Source organism: Rhinopithecus bieti, unplaced genomic scaffold, assembly GCF_001698545.2.
Source record: "Rhinopithecus bieti isolate Rb0 unplaced genomic scaffold, ASM169854v2 scaffold_11488, whole genome shotgun sequence".
Classification (NCBI taxonomy): domain Eukaryota; kingdom Metazoa; phylum Chordata; class Mammalia; order Primates; family Cercopithecidae; genus Rhinopithecus; species Rhinopithecus bieti.
Window position 1 is genome coordinate 1,323,466 of NW_016806879.1, and position 14,869 is coordinate 1,338,334.

The 14,869-nt window shown below is 52.9% G+C and overlaps 1 protein-coding gene across 1 annotated transcript in view; it reads left to right on the plus strand.

The window, feature by feature from the left end:
- The first annotated feature begins 7,685 nt into the window (after positions 1–7,685).
- The window catches only part of LOC108533632 (uncharacterized), a 36,623-nt gene continuing 29,439 nt past the window's right edge, over positions 7,686–14,869 (plus strand). The window contains exon 1 of the mRNA XM_017878478.1: positions 7,686–7,728. Within this exon, the coding sequence (XP_017733967.1) occupies positions 7,686–7,728 (43 nt within the window). The remainder of the gene's footprint in view (positions 7,729–14,869) is intronic.

The following is a 14,869-nucleotide window of genomic DNA, read 5'->3' on the forward strand; positions in this document are numbered from 1 at the left end:
TGAAGGCCCACAGAGGGACAATGACCTGTCCAAAGTCACATAGTAAGTTAGTGGCAGAACTAAGACTAAAAACCAGACTCTAACGCCTTAAGACAGGGCTTGTTCAAGTCGTGGACCTCATGGATTGCAGTCCTACTGGAGTGTGGGGCTTAGATTGTGCCAGGGCTGTTCTGGGACCTTGGGAACTCAGGGACCTGCACATCTTCAGATAATGTTGAGGGATCTTCAGGGCAGTGGCCTCAAAATGACCAGCTGCATGAGTCAGAACCATGCCACTGGCTAGCTGTGTGGACTTGGCCAGGTCACCCAACCCTGCTGCGTCTCAGTTTTTTTCCCTATAATGGAATAGTAGTGATACATACTTTATAGTGTTGTTGGGATCAAATGAGATCCTGCATGTAATGTCTTAAGTGGCTGGCACACTGTACCTAGTAAGTGCTCAATAATGTTTGTTACAGTTATAACCATCTCACCCTATGCTCCATAAATGTGATTTCCTTTGGTTCCCTTCCAGCCCCTGGCCACCCTCACTCCCTTCTGCCTGCCACCCCACACTCCAGAGAGCTTTGATCAGGACTGACTTGCTGGCAGCCATGACTTGTCTTTGTCTCCCATTGTTGCCCTTTGCCCAGAAGGGAACAGGACCCACCAGTAGGACTTAGCCCCTGAGCCCTCTGCGTCTGGCCTCATCACTCACTTGACCTTGGACAGGCACCGTTTCCTCTCTGTGCCTTGATCCTCCCTCTGAAAGTGGAGAGGCTGGACACAGCCCCAGAAGCTCCTGGTTGTGTTGCTGTGTGGCCCAGGAGGGCCCCTGGCTCGGCCTACTTGAGGGGGTGGCAGGTTGGCAGGGAGGGAGGTCAGCTGGCTGCCCCGGGTGAGTGGAGCATCTGGGGCCTGAGCCGGCTGGTGGCCTGCCATCATGCCCGCCCGCACCTGTGGCTGCGTAGGAGGGTGTGCAGGCCTGGCTGGCTGGGCACTGACATTGGGGGAAGCTCAAGGACAATGACGTAGAGAAAGCCCTTCCTGGGGCTCTGGGAGCTGCCACTCCAAGCCGTCCTCCCCCGCTCTCCTCCCCCTTCTCCCTGGGGTTTTCCTTCAGCAATTCCTCCTTCCTCCCTGTCCTTCCTCTCCCCTTCCCCTTCCTGGAGGCTTCCAGTATCTCTCTCTCTCTCTGCCTCTGCCCCTTCTGTAATCTTGACCATTTTCTGGTGCACCTTCTCACTTCCTCTCCTTCCATAGAGGGGAGATTGCTACCCCTTCCTGTCTCTCTGGTTCCTGAGATTCCTCCTTTCTTCCTTTGATGTGTCCCCATTTTTCTAGCTCCTCCTGGCTCCCTCTGCTGCCCCAGAGCCCAGGTCTCTCTCACTTACTCTGCATGGGCATGTCCAGGCTCCTTCCAGCTTTTTGTTCCCTTGCTCTCTCCCACTTCAGAGTCCCTCCCTCCCCAGAATCCCTGCCTCCCTTCTTCCAGTTCTGTGGAGCTCTTTGCTCCTCCACCAGCATCCCCTGCCCTGACAGGACCCTGACCCAGGCAGTTTCTGTGGCTGGAGCTGCTACCCAGTACCTCCACAACCCCCCTGCCCTCTGTGAGTTGAGAAAAGGGTCAGTCCAGGGCCCAGGGACTGGCAGCCCTGCCTCCTAATTAGCAGGAGGTAATTGCCTGGAAAAAAAAAATTCATTTAGAATGAGACTCCGAGACTCCAAGTTAAAGCTGAGCCAACCAATGGACCCCAGGGAGGAGGAGAGGGGAAGCAGCCCAGGTCCTGGCCTCAGGAAGCCCCTCAGGAGATGAAAGCCCCTATGACTCCCTGTCTGGCTTGTCCCCAGCACCCCAGCCTTAGGGAAGTGGGAAGAGTGCACTGGACTGAGTGTCCCACCGTCTTTGCCTGAGTTCTGGTCCCACTGCTCACTGTGTGACTTGGGGCAAGCCATTTATTCCTTTGAGCCATACTTTTCTCTCTTATAAAATCAGAACAGGGCCATCCTTGCCCACTTCACCCCTCAGGATCATGAGGGTCAATTCAGACAGTGGCTCTGAAAGCACTTGGCAGGCTGTAAAGTGCTACAGAGTGCAAGGTGTTACTCTCTTCCTCCACGTGGCTCTCAGCCGAGAGGTGAGGATGGTGGGGGACTGGAGTGGTCTTGGAGAAACCTGAGGGATAGTGTGGCCTCTAGGACATGGAAGGATGGTGTGGTAGATCCAGCTGAATGGCAAGAGTAAAGGCAGACGGATGCACTCTCCCATGCCCGTCTCAGCCCTCGCTGGCTGCGGCAGCCTGAGTGGTCACCTCCCTTTCTGATCCTTACTTCCCTCCTCTGTAGGAGGCTGAGCATGATGCTTCCTCCTGGGGAGGCAGGGTGGCTGGAAGGCTAAATGAGATCATGTTTGCAGAGCTCTTAGCACAGTCCTTGGCATACAGTAAGTGCTCAATAAATGATACATATGTCTCATTTAGCTATGTCTACTGTAATTAAGGGCTATTATTTTGACTCCCTTGACTCCAGAGAAGCTGTGGTTTTGGGTGCTATCTTCAGGTGGTATTATTTGTTTTGCTTTTGTTTTGGAAGGGGAGAATCTCTACAACCCAGTAAGGTTCATATCAAGCAGTCCCTAGAAACACCAAGCAGATCTGCCTCTCAAAGAGCCCCCACCTGTAGGGTGGGGGAACAGGAGTGGACTGCAATTACGGCATTCTCCTGCAACCTCACATTTTCCTGGGGCGGGGTGTGTGGGCAAAGTTCTTGTTTGGATGGGGGAGAGGTGTGGAGCCTCTGCTGGGGGAGGCCACAGAGGAAAGGTTGGTGTTTGTTTAAACAAGCCTTCCCCACCCACCTTGGAGGAGGGAGCAGGAAGTTTTGCCTACCCCAGGTCTGCCCACCTGGGTTGAGCCTGCACTGTGACCCGGGCAGCCCCAAGGCGGCCAGGACGCAGACAGACTGGAGTTTGCGGGTGTCGGGCAACGCTGCAAGCTCTGAGCGCCAGATTGCCCCAGGAGTGGTGAGGGGGCGGCGGGGGCCGGAGAACCGTCTGCCGCTGCTTCCCCGCCGGCCCAGGCCGCCGCTGGGGACCGTCTGTGCGCCCGCCGGGGTGCAGTGCCCGCGCCAGCCACCAGGAGGCAGTGCGGCGGGCCCCGGGAGGGAATGGGGCGTGGTATTTACCACGTTCGTGGGGCGGCCCTTTTTGTCCTGAGTCAGGACTGGGGTCTTCAGCATCCGAGGACTTAACTCGAGGAAAGGGGGCTCTTGTCGCTGGTTGCTGCCATAGCTTCAGCTGAGGGTTGATCAGGGAGGCACTGGCAGAGGAAGGCGGAATCACTATGCACAGTCTCGGATCCTGCTCGCTGGGAGCTGCGCAAAGGGCGACCTGGAAGAGGGCGCAGCCCCAGGAGTGAGTTCTGTTTCAGCACCAAGGACAAGGAGCCGCGTGGCCGACAGCTGTTTCAGCACCGTGGACAGCTCTCGGGGGGGGGGCGGGACGCTCTATGGCTCCATCCTAATATTTGCCGTGTAAATGATACCCCTGAATATGATAGAACGGCATCTCGTAGAGGGACTCTCAGACCCTGCATTCCAGCCAGGAGGCTTAGGACGAGAGAGTTGAGTGAGTAGCCTAAGGTCACACAACTGGCAAGTGACAGAACGGGATTCAGATCTCCAGTGGTCTCTCTCTGTCTGTCTCTCCCGCCCCTGGATTCCCACTAGTTATCTCTGTCCTGAAACCTCTCTGGAAGCTTCACATTATGTTGCATCCCCCAAGAGCCCTCGAGCTGGCAAAGATTAAGTGTACTTCCCTTCCCAACCATAAGCCCTGGCCATGGATTTGAATCCCAGGATGGAAGATTTCTAGCCCCGGTGGCCTTCACAGCTCCAAGCCTCAGGTGGGAGGGCATTCGGGCAGGTGGCCCGTGAGGAAGCCTATGACTTGGGGAGATAAAGTTGAGTCATCAGCATGAGGAGCTTTTAAGTGCTCTGAGATTCTTAAATGAAACATAGCATACAGTTCCAACCCCAGCTTCTCTGCAGCGTGTATTATTAATAACAATAAGATGCTGATTTAGGCCAAGGCACAACAATGCATTATTCATAGGAGTAACTAGTGGTCAAGGCCCACACTTAATCATCACACGTCCCTGGTCCTGCCTCTGCTCCACATTCCCGGCGAAGAGGCCCCCCCGCCTCCAGTCTGAACCCCACCTTTCTTGGACTCCGGATGCTCTGACAGACATGATCATTTTCACAGCTGCTCAGGTGGCTCATCAGCTTTGGGATCAAGGTGGGTGGGAAGGGTGTCAGGTTCCGAGCTAACTCCTGGCTAGCCACTCTTCAGCCTGGGCTCCCAGTTCAGAGCTGGCACCTGGCCCTTTCCATCCTGAATGGCTTTGGCCCTGATGATTTCTGGGCTTAGCAGCTCTCTGGGGTCTACAGATGGCCAGTCTCCCCTTCCCCCTCTTTTGAGGCTGAATACTGAAGCCAGATGCACCAGGCCTCCCTAGGCCAGGAATTGTGGGAGGTAGGAGTGGCTGTGGTGAGGTGAAGTGAGGGGGTCACTGAGCAGAAGATACCATCACCTCCATTAAATTCAATAATGCATGTGAAACCCTCGGTAAACTGTGGAACACTTTATAAACTGCTCTGCACTGTACAGATATAAGCCATTATTACCAAGGCCATGTGTCAACTGGAAGAGAGAGAAGAGGTGGGGAAGGTGTGGACAAGGTCCTCATAGCTTACCAGGCCTCGCTCTCTGATGAGGAGTAGGTGTGCTTGTGGATCCCGACATGTCCCCGTCCAATTTCTTGCTGGAACGGCTGCTGGCCCATCCAGATAATCCTTCATTCGCTGTTTACTCACTTGGCACCTCCTCTGAATTCTAAACCGTCTGCATCCAGCCGGCCTCTGCGGCCCCTGCCAGCGCACTCTCCCTAGCTCACTCACACATTATCTGTTTTTATTACAGTCAAGGTTGAGGAAGCTTGCTCGTGCTGAGCCCCTATTTTCAGCTACTTGTAACTTTCCAAAACAATTCCCCTTGGGCTTCCTCTTTTGCTAGCCTAGTTCCCACCCTGGGTGAAGCCCGAGGGGTTGTGGGCACCTCCACAACTTTCCAAAGGACACTCAGAGAATGTCCAGAGGGCATGGGTTGGGGGTAGGTCCAAGGCCCAGCTTTCCTGGGAAATAAGTGCTGGTCGTTCTCCCCTCTTTCTTCTTTTATCCTTCTCGCCTATCCCAATTTCTTTGTCCTCTTGCAAGAGAAGAGCTGGCCCTGTTCCCAAGGTGGGTGGCCTGGAAGGGGGAGTCTTACAGTGGAAAGAGGTCAGGAAATTCTGCAAGATGGCAAGACCTGGAGCTTTGCCTGATTGTCTGGGGTGCAGGGTTTAGCTCACTGGCTTTCTGTTCCTTTCTCCCCAACTCTGCCTCTTTCTGGCTTTCTTGTGTGTGTTGGGTTGAGGGGAGGGAGGGAAGCAGGATAGGCACCAAAAATGTCCCCCTTCCCATGCCCGGATCACCCTGGAGCTGGTAAGCTCTGCCCACTTGTAAATGCCTGCCATCTTCCCCCATTTCCATCTGCTCAGCATGCGCATGGAGGGTGCTTCCTATGGAAACCTGTGACTCCAGCTTTCACTGTTTCCCACCTTGAACGTCATCGGGAGCCACCAAAAGATGGGGGTGGGGAAGTGCTGGGCCTTGACGTGTATTGCAGAATCAGGTGGGAGGAGGCAGGCTCAGGATGGGGACATGCTGGCAGATGTAGCCCCAACCACCCCCAGCAGCATTCTGCTTTATCTCCAGAGTAGTGGTTGCACCCTGATGAGTACCAGAGACAGAGCCCTGGGCAAGTCCTTGGGACACCCCATTTTCCTCCTCTTCCCACTCCTAGACTGTCCAGTGCCAGACACCCAACCCCCAACCTGTCCTGGGACCCTGAGGCCAGCTGAGCCTTCATCTATTGAAGGTGCTTCTCTGAGGCCAATGCCTGGGCCAGTGGAGGGGGGGAAGGAGCCCCAGGACATGTGTGTGTGTCAGAGGAGTCTCTGAAGTACCTGGGGTAATTTGGGCATGGCTCTAACTGGTAACATTCTTGGGAGAGTGGGAGCCCTTTCCCTGACTGCTGTCTGTGTCCGCTCAGGTTCTTTCTTCTTTTCTGTCTATTCTCAGAGTGTCTTATTTCAAGGCATGGCTCCCCTAGAGTGGAACAAGAGTAAGAGCCACAGGGTTTGAGGTCTTATAGACCTGCAATCTAATCCTGGCTTTACCTCTCTTCTGCTGTGTGTTACTGGGCAAGCACTTAACCCTCCTGAACCTCAGTTTCCTTCTTTGTAAAATGGGCGTAAGAGTATTTACCCTCAGAGGGGTGCTGAGGTCTACGGACATGATTCAATGCCAAGCATACGTTAGTTACTTTGATGAAAGACACTTGGGAAGGAGAGCAGTGGCCTGGGACCTGTGAATGCCTGTAAGAGCCTCCAGGAGAAGAAGCAGTCTAGGTCAGGAGAGCTTGGGGGTGATGGAGCAACTCTGGAAGGGCTGAGTGTGGGGAGTGTGCATGTCACCATCTGAGAGTGTGAGCACACATGAATTCTCGGGGAAAGAGCCTATAGGCACAGATTCCCAGTAGGTCCAGCAGGCTCTCTGCACCTTGACCTAGGCTACATGCTGTGGGAGACCCTGAGCAATTGGGAGACAGGATATTATCCTGTTGCCCTGCTTGTGGGGGTCAGGTCTATCCCCAAGAAAAGGAGGTTGACAAATGGATCCATTAATTCAAGTTTGGAGAAGGAAGAGACTGCTATGAGTGCCTATCATTGGGGAGGGCTTCTTGGAGGAGGTGGGCTTGTGTGAGACCTTGAATGATTTCATGAATTTGTTTAGCAATTACTTATCCAACCTCTCCTGTGTACCAGACTTTGGTCTTCAAAGATGAGTGAGCTGGGGGTCTCAATCCTCTAAGTGTGCCCAGTTGGGGAAGGACATAGAAAGAGCTAATTATTAACCCAAAATAGTTAATTGTCATAGTTACTAGGGAGGCAGAAAGGACTGTAGGAGGGGAGACCATCTTTGTTTAGTCGCTTTGAAGATAGAGAAGGAAAGGCATTCCAGGAAGAAGGAACAGCCTAGGCAAAGCGTCATAAGTGTGACAAGGGTTGGCCTGCTTGTGGGAAAGAGGAAAGTGTGGCTAGGTTGTACAGTCTAGCACATTACAGAATGCCATCACATTCGTCAGCTCAAAGGGAGGTCACTGTGGCTGGGTAGGAAAGGATGGGCTCAAGCACCTATTATTCCCCATGCCTTAGTTTCTTCCCCTGTGAAATGGAGATAATAATGGTCCGAGGTTGTGGAGATGGTTCATGTAAACTTCATGGCGCAGTATCTGCCACACTGTGTGCACTCAACTAATGTTAGCTATTATTTGATGGTGACAGCACCCCAGCAGGGAAGGTCAGGGGTTATAATAATCATTTGAAGGTAAAGTGTTCAGGCCCAGCATGGGCCTTGCCCTGGGTAACGTAGTTGGCCAGGGGCAGAGCTGGGGCGTGAACCCAGGTCATCTGCCTCCAAGTCTACAACATATCCCACCTCTCTGCCTCAGAAGGACAGACAGAATCTGAGTAGACAAGTGATGGCAAATTCATGGGAAGAGAATTCCAGGCTAGAGGAAGTACGTGAATGCCTAGAGCTCGTGAATGGCGGAGCTGGCTGGGCATCTGCTTGTGGCCATGGCCATGGGTGTGTGTGCATGTGTGCATGGGTGTCTGTGCCAGGGTGAGTCTCTGTGGCTCGTGTCTGTGGCCTGTGTGCATGTGCCCACTGCTCCTGCGGCCCCCCTCCCGTTCCCCTCTGGGCAGCTGGTGAGCTTGCCCTCAGAAAGCCATTCCCTCTCCTGCAGCTCCCCAGGGCATCCCAGCAGCCAGCAGCCCTGTTTGATTCCGTTCATCCATAAATCATGTCTTGCTGAGGAGATGAGAAGGAGTTGGGAGTCAGGGCTGAGCCCTGGTAAGGGACTGGGTTGGGTCGGCAGTTCACACCTGAGGCCCAGCCTGGCTTCCACCTGTCACCCCTGACCCCATGTCCCCATGCCTTAGCCCTCCTCTTCCATACCGTAGGTGCTCACTGATGCTTGCTTTGGTCAAGCCCTGCAGGTCCTGGGAGGGGTCAGTGGTGCACAAAATTGAGTAAGATGTGACCTCTGACCTCTGCCATCCTGTGGAGAAAACTAGAGTGTATCCAGTCCAGTATTTCATTCAACACTATTGAGTGCCAACTCCGTGCCCCAGATATCTCTAATCCAGGGCACGATGTGATAATGCTATGATAATAGCTAGCATTTAGTGCCTACTTATTCCGTGTCAGGCACTGTGCTGAGTGCGTTGTACATGCTAATTCCTTTAAACCTCACCATAGTCCTGTGAGACTATGCTATTATTAACCCTCGTTTACAGATGGGGAAACCAAGGCACACAGCATTTAGGTTACATGGCTTGGAAGAATCAGAGCCAGAATTTGAGCCTGAGCAATCTGACTTCAGAGGCCTGGCACTAATCACTATACTCTAAAAGAAGAATGTAGGCCCAGTATGCTGGAAACTCAGAGGGAGGAGAAATTAATTCCCACTGGGCAGACTAAGGGAGGCTTCCTGGAGGAGGTCTTTTCATCTGGGCTTAAAAAAATCAGGAGTTTGTCAGGCAAAGTTGAACATGCGGAAAGAACAGAAAGGGTCCTGGGGTGTGTGTGTGTGTGTGTGTGTGTGTGTGTGTGTGTACATGTGTGCACACACCTGCTTGTAAAAGAGAGCTCTCAACTCATCACTGCAGCCTCTCCCATCTCTTCTCTTCCGTCTTATTTGGGTGACAAATGAGATAACATACAAGCATTGAACATTCAACAAATATTTGCTGAGCACCTCCTGTGTGTCAGACACTGAGCTTGTCATAGAGGATACTGGAGTGAGCAAAGCAGATACAGCCCCTTTCTTCGTGGACCCTGTAGTGTGGTATATAGTAGGTGCTTAATAAATAGTAGCACCTATTATTATCTTTGTTCCTGGAGGCCTGGGATTCTTCCTCCTTCATTCTTTCAATAAGCATTTATTGAGCACCTATTATATGCTCCACCGTTGGTGCTGAGAATACAGTGGTGAATAGGAGACCAAGCTCTGCTCTCATGGCACTGAGATGCTAGAAGGGAAGGCTGTGCATGGGCATCTTGTCCATCCTCAGAGGCAGGCCACTTCCTGGGGTACACAGACCTTACCCTGCGATCTCCTTGGGGGGTGGCATGGCCAGGAGCATAGGATGTGCCCACAGGACCCAGCAAAGCACACAGGACTCAGTTAGACCCTTCATCCTGAGCTGTAGTCAGCTGATATGCCCACCACAGGCCTGGGCAGAGGGGCAGCAGCCTGCTCCAGCTCATACCTCACTCCCAAGACACCCCCCCCCACCTGGCATTGGACCCAGGAGGTCTGACTCTGCCTAGCTCCTGGTTCACCCTGCCTCCCAGGTTTCCTGATGTTGCCTGTCTGCCCTTGTCTACGCTGTACCTTACCCCCCGGGACCCAGGATGTCTCCTCTGCCCAAGGATAGGTTGTGGCACTCAGCCCTGTCAAAAGGCTGACTAGGGCTGCAATATTTTCTTTCCCCCAGTGTTAATATGCTGACATTAAGGGGACTTGAAACCATGCATGTCATCTGAGGAGGGGTTAGAGGGCTGGGGCGGCTTTGCCTGGAGAAGACTTGAAGGGGACATTAGAACTGTCGGCAAGGATTTGGAGGCCTGTCATGTGGTAGAGGCAGCTGGCTCGTTCCTGGCAGCTCCGGAGGGCAGGCTCAGGACCAGCATGGAAGTTTCTAGGGAGACAGATTCAGTTCTGCGAGAGGCACAGCAGCCCTCCCTAACAATGCCCGTCCAGGAAGGACCTGCTTCCTGCCTTCTGCTCCCTGCGGAAGCTCCCTGTCACCAACAGGGCTGCCCGTGGGCTTTGTGCATCCCTGGGCCTGACTTCATGACTTTCAAGGTTCCTTCCAGCTGGAGACACAGTGACTCCATACGCAGGAAATGGTTCACTCTGGCTGGTAGGCAAGAACACGCTTGTACCCCTTGATGGCGACATCTCCCTTAGGATCTTCTTAGGATCTCCTTAGGATATCAGCGTGCTGGCCGAGGACATCAAGTCACTTTTATTCACAACATCGATGCAATTTGCAGTGGCAAGTGTTTATTTCACCCTGCCTTTGAGGGCTGTCCGAGGGAGGCTGAAGGTCTGGGGAATCTGTGGGGGCTGCACCAGCTGCCTGGAAGATGACAGCAGCCACCCACACTATAGGGGACCCTGGGGTCACTCATCCAGAGGAGTTCAACTTTCCTTAGCAACACAACCCCTTCTCCAAATGGAATTTTCTGCAAAAACTCAAGAGCACAAAAGGAAACAGTGCTACTGTGACTGAAGAGGGCTTGAGGGATCACAGCCTTATCTGCTCAGCCTCCACTCCCCAGAGCCCCAGAGAGACTCCAGGCAACCCTAAGGGTTCCAAAGAGTGCACCTTGAAAACTAACCATGTACCTCTGTAGTTGGTGTGATGTCAAAGCAAAGAGTATAGAATCCGAGTCGGACTGCCTCAGTTCAAACCCTGGCTTTGAACTTGGACATGGTATTTGACCTCTCTGTTCCTCAGTTTCACCATCTGTAAAATGGGGACGACTCATAATGCTTATCTCTGTTGTCGTTGTGACTGCATGTGGAGCACCTGGAATACCTGGCTTGTCCTCTGAAGGGGAAGGGTCAGGGTCAGCTCTTCCCCAGATGAAAGCACTGATATCCAAGAGTCGAGTGTCTTGCCTGCCACACGGCCAGTTAGCAGCTGGACTAGGGTCTCAGCCTAGTTCTCCTAGACCCCAAGCCTAGGGCTCATTCTGCCATGCCCACAGAATGCTAATTACTTAAGATGGGTGTTCTTTTGGGTTTCTGGGGGCCTTTCAGAGTGTGCCCACTGGACTCTGGGATTGACAGGCTTCTGTCCCTAGGGACTCTCTGACCTGCAGCAGGGGTTGAGGATTAGTTTTTGAGAAGGATCCTGTTTGACAAAAAAAGAAGGGAGCTCCAGGAAGGTGACCCCTTAGAGAATTCCCTGTAGCAAAGAGGTATATGGGGGAGGGGGAAGTGTGGAGAGGGCACCAGAGCAGAGGAGCCTACCTGGAGTGTGGCCATGACCTCCAGCTGCTCCCTACTGTAGCTACCAGATCATGAGCTTGTGAAACACCCTTCTGATCCCATCCTTCCCCTGCTCAAAAGCCTACCATGGCTCCCGTGGTCTACAGAACAAAACAAGCCCCTCAGCTGGATAGACAAGCCCCTTCCTTCCCTGTCAGGCCCTCCTTTCCTTCCAGGCTGGTCTCCCTGAATTCACTCCCCATACCCTAAGTCTGGCTCCTCAAACAATGTGCCTAACACTTTTCCCACCTCCACGCCTTTTCCTCTGCCTGGAATATCCTACTTCCGCCTCACTTCCATCTTCAGACTACGCCAAACACCACCTCCTCAGGGTGTCCTTCCCAGATAGCTCACTTGTCCCGCAAGATTGATAAAGTTCTCATTTGTGCTCCCAGGGTCCTTTGTTTATGCCTGAGATAAAACAAATACCAACAACCATACTAATGGTACCCATCTATTGAGTGCTAACAGCAACCCTGTGGGAGACACTGAGTGGTTAAGATACTTGTCCAAAGTCACACAGCTGTTAAGAGGTAGAGGTGTGGCTGGGCGCAATGGCTCATGCCTGTATTCCCAGTACTTTGGGAGGCCGAGGCGGGTGGATCACCTGAGGTCAGGAGTTCAAGACCAGCCTGGCCAATGTGGTGAAATCCCTTATCTACTAAAAATACAAAAAATTAACCGGACGTGGTGGTGGGTGCCTGTTATCCCAGCTATTCGGGAGGCTGAGGCAGGAGAATCGCTTGAACCCTGGAGGTGGAGGTTGCAGTGAGCTGAGATCACGCCATTGCACTCCAGCCTGGGTGAAAAGAGCAGAACTCCGTCTCAACAAAAAGAGGCGAGGTGGTACTCACACTTGGGTCTTTTTCTCAGGTCTTTTGGAGTCTGGGGCCCGCTGGCTGGGTGTCCTGTGTTTGATGGTTCTAGAGCACCTAGCATGCTAGGAGATAACTTTTTTTTTTTTTTTTTTTTGAGACGGAGTCTCGCTCTGTCGCCCAGGCTGGAGTGCAGTGGGGCAATCTCGGCTCACTGCAAACTCCGCCTCCTGGGTTCATGCCATTCTCCTGCCTCAGCCTCCTGAGTAGCTGGGACTACAGGTGCCTGCCACCGTGCCCGGCTAATTTTTTTTTTTTTTTTTTTTTTTGTATTTTTAGTAGATATGGGGTTTCACTGTGTTAGCCAGGATGGTCTTGATCTCCTGACCTCGTGATCCGCCAGCCTTGGCCTCCCAAAGTGCTGGGATTACAGGCGTGAGCTACCACACCCGGCCGAGATAACTTAATTCTAACTTGTCTTCCCCGTTGGAGTGGTAGTTCCCTGTGGGCAGGGCCTGTCCCCCCACAAACACACACCCTCATAATTTATATATATATATATGTGTGTGTGTGTGTGTGTATATATATATATATTTTTTTTTTTTTTTTTTTTTTGAGACTGAGTCTTGCTCTGTTGCCCAGCTGGAGTGCTGTGGTGCAATCTGGGCTCACTAAAACCTCCGCCTCCCTCCAATCCCCATGGCAGAGTTCAAGCTAATCGATTCTCATGCCTCAGCCTCCTAAGCAGCTGGGACTATAGGCACACGTCACCACGCCCAGCTAATTTTTTGTATTTGTAGTAGAGATGGGGTTTCACCATGTTGGCCTCAAATTCTTGACCTTAAGTGATCTGGCCTTGCCTCTGGCTCCCAAGTGCTTGGGATTACAGGCGTGAGCCTGAGCCACCACGCCCACTCATAATATATTCTTTTTTTTTTTTTTTTTTTTTTTTTTTTTGAGGGCGGAGTCTCGGCTCTGTCGCCCGGGGGACTGGAGTGCAGTGCCACGATCTCAGCTCACTGCAAGCTCCGCCATCCAGTCAGTTTACGCCATTCTCCTGCCTCAGCCTCCCGAGTAGCTGGGACTACAGGCGCCCGCCACTGTCGCCCGGCTAGTTTTTGTATTTTTAGTAGAGGACGGGGTTTCACCGTGTTTAGCCAGGATGGTCTGCATCTCCTGACCTCGTGATCCGCCCGTCTCCCTCCCAAAGTGCTGGGATTACAGTGCTTTGAGCCACCGCGCGCCGGGCCTATATCTTAATAGGATAGTTGCCGAGGGAAAAGCCTCAGCGTAAGGAATGGAGTTTACTTTATTTCAAAGTGAGTTAAACAAAGGAAAGTGTGGGCTCACTTGCTTTCAGCCCACATAGCTCCCCTAGAATGGAGTTTACTTTATTTCAAAGTGAGTTAAACAAAGGAAAGTGTGGGCTCACTTGCTTTCAGCCCACATAGCTCCCCTAGCCCTTCCAGTGGGGCTGGGCAGGTTCCATGGGGAGAGCTGGAAAACAGATCTCATGTCCAGAAGGCACCTTTGCCCATCCCTTCCCTGGAGGCCTGGCCATGGGCCGTGGGGCTGTGATGGAGTGCCCTGCTCCTATTCTCCCTCAGAAGCTTGGAGATCAGAGTCCTAGTTCTCTTATTTGACCTGAGAACTTTGACAAATGTGGCCCCTCCAGCCTTGCAGAGCTGTGCTCCTCAGCCCAGGAGAGGGAGGGGCAGGACCTTGGTGTCTGCAGGTTGTCCAGGTCAGAGCTTATGGGTGCCCTGGGCCCTGAGGTTGAAAATGAACTGGGTGCAGAGGCTCCCGGGGGGTTGAGGCTGCAGACTTGGTACAGGAGGAGGCTGGATTTGCCTGGCAGGTGGACAGGTGGGAGCCTTACAAGGGTGGCCTTTCCCCACAACTAGGAGGCTCAGGAAGTCAAGAAGGGAGAGGTGGGGCCCAATGAGGGTTCTAGTAGAGCAGGTAGAGAAAGGACTGCCCAGGGTGCTGGAGTGGAGGAGGGAGGGAGCCCAGAGGCCCCTGAGAGTTGATGAGAGTCATCCCTGAGGGTGACTGCTGGGCCCTCCTCCACCAGGCTCCATGGCCAAGTAAGAGAGACTGGGAGAGGAAGAAAGGCAGAAGCTAAAACCGCAGGAACCAGGACCAGACAGATATCGTCAACTCTTAATTACCGCGATCACTGGCACCAAAAAGCCCACGCAGGCTCCTCTGTAAATAAACAGCATCTCCTTGGCTTTAGGACGCATCCTAGCACAAACAGATTTATAGCGCATGTGTGATCTATGCAGGTCTCCACTCACTGCCCCACATGAGAATTTTTCCTCCAGGTTTTTGCCTTCCTTTCATTTGGTTTGGGCTAATGTTTACAATCACCCGTGAGGAGGGTGGGGGAGGAGGTCTGATCTGCATTTACAGAGGAAGAAACTAAGTGCTTCTGTGACTGGTGGAAGACACACAGCCTGGGAAGGGGTGGGATTCGGACAGAGGCCTGAGATTTTCCTCCCAGGACAGGTCTCATCTTTAGCAAGGGTGTCAAGGTTTCCACTCCTGAAGTTTATGGCCCCTCGGCACTTGGGATGAGAGCATTTAGGAATTACAGATGGGCTGTAGCCATGGTGTTGCGGGGGTGTGGGAGCTCGGGGAATAGGGATGTGCAGAGGCCAGTGGGTGGGCTTCCAGACCAAAGAAAGCTTGGCTAAAGGGGGCAACAGCTGGCCAGAGGGTTCCAGAGATTCCTTTGACTACACATATGGCTGGTGAATCTTGGGAAACAAGACGACTGGCTACTGCCCATGAGGCAGATGTCTTCAGAGGGGCTGTCAGAGCTAATAAGGACCCTTTGGAC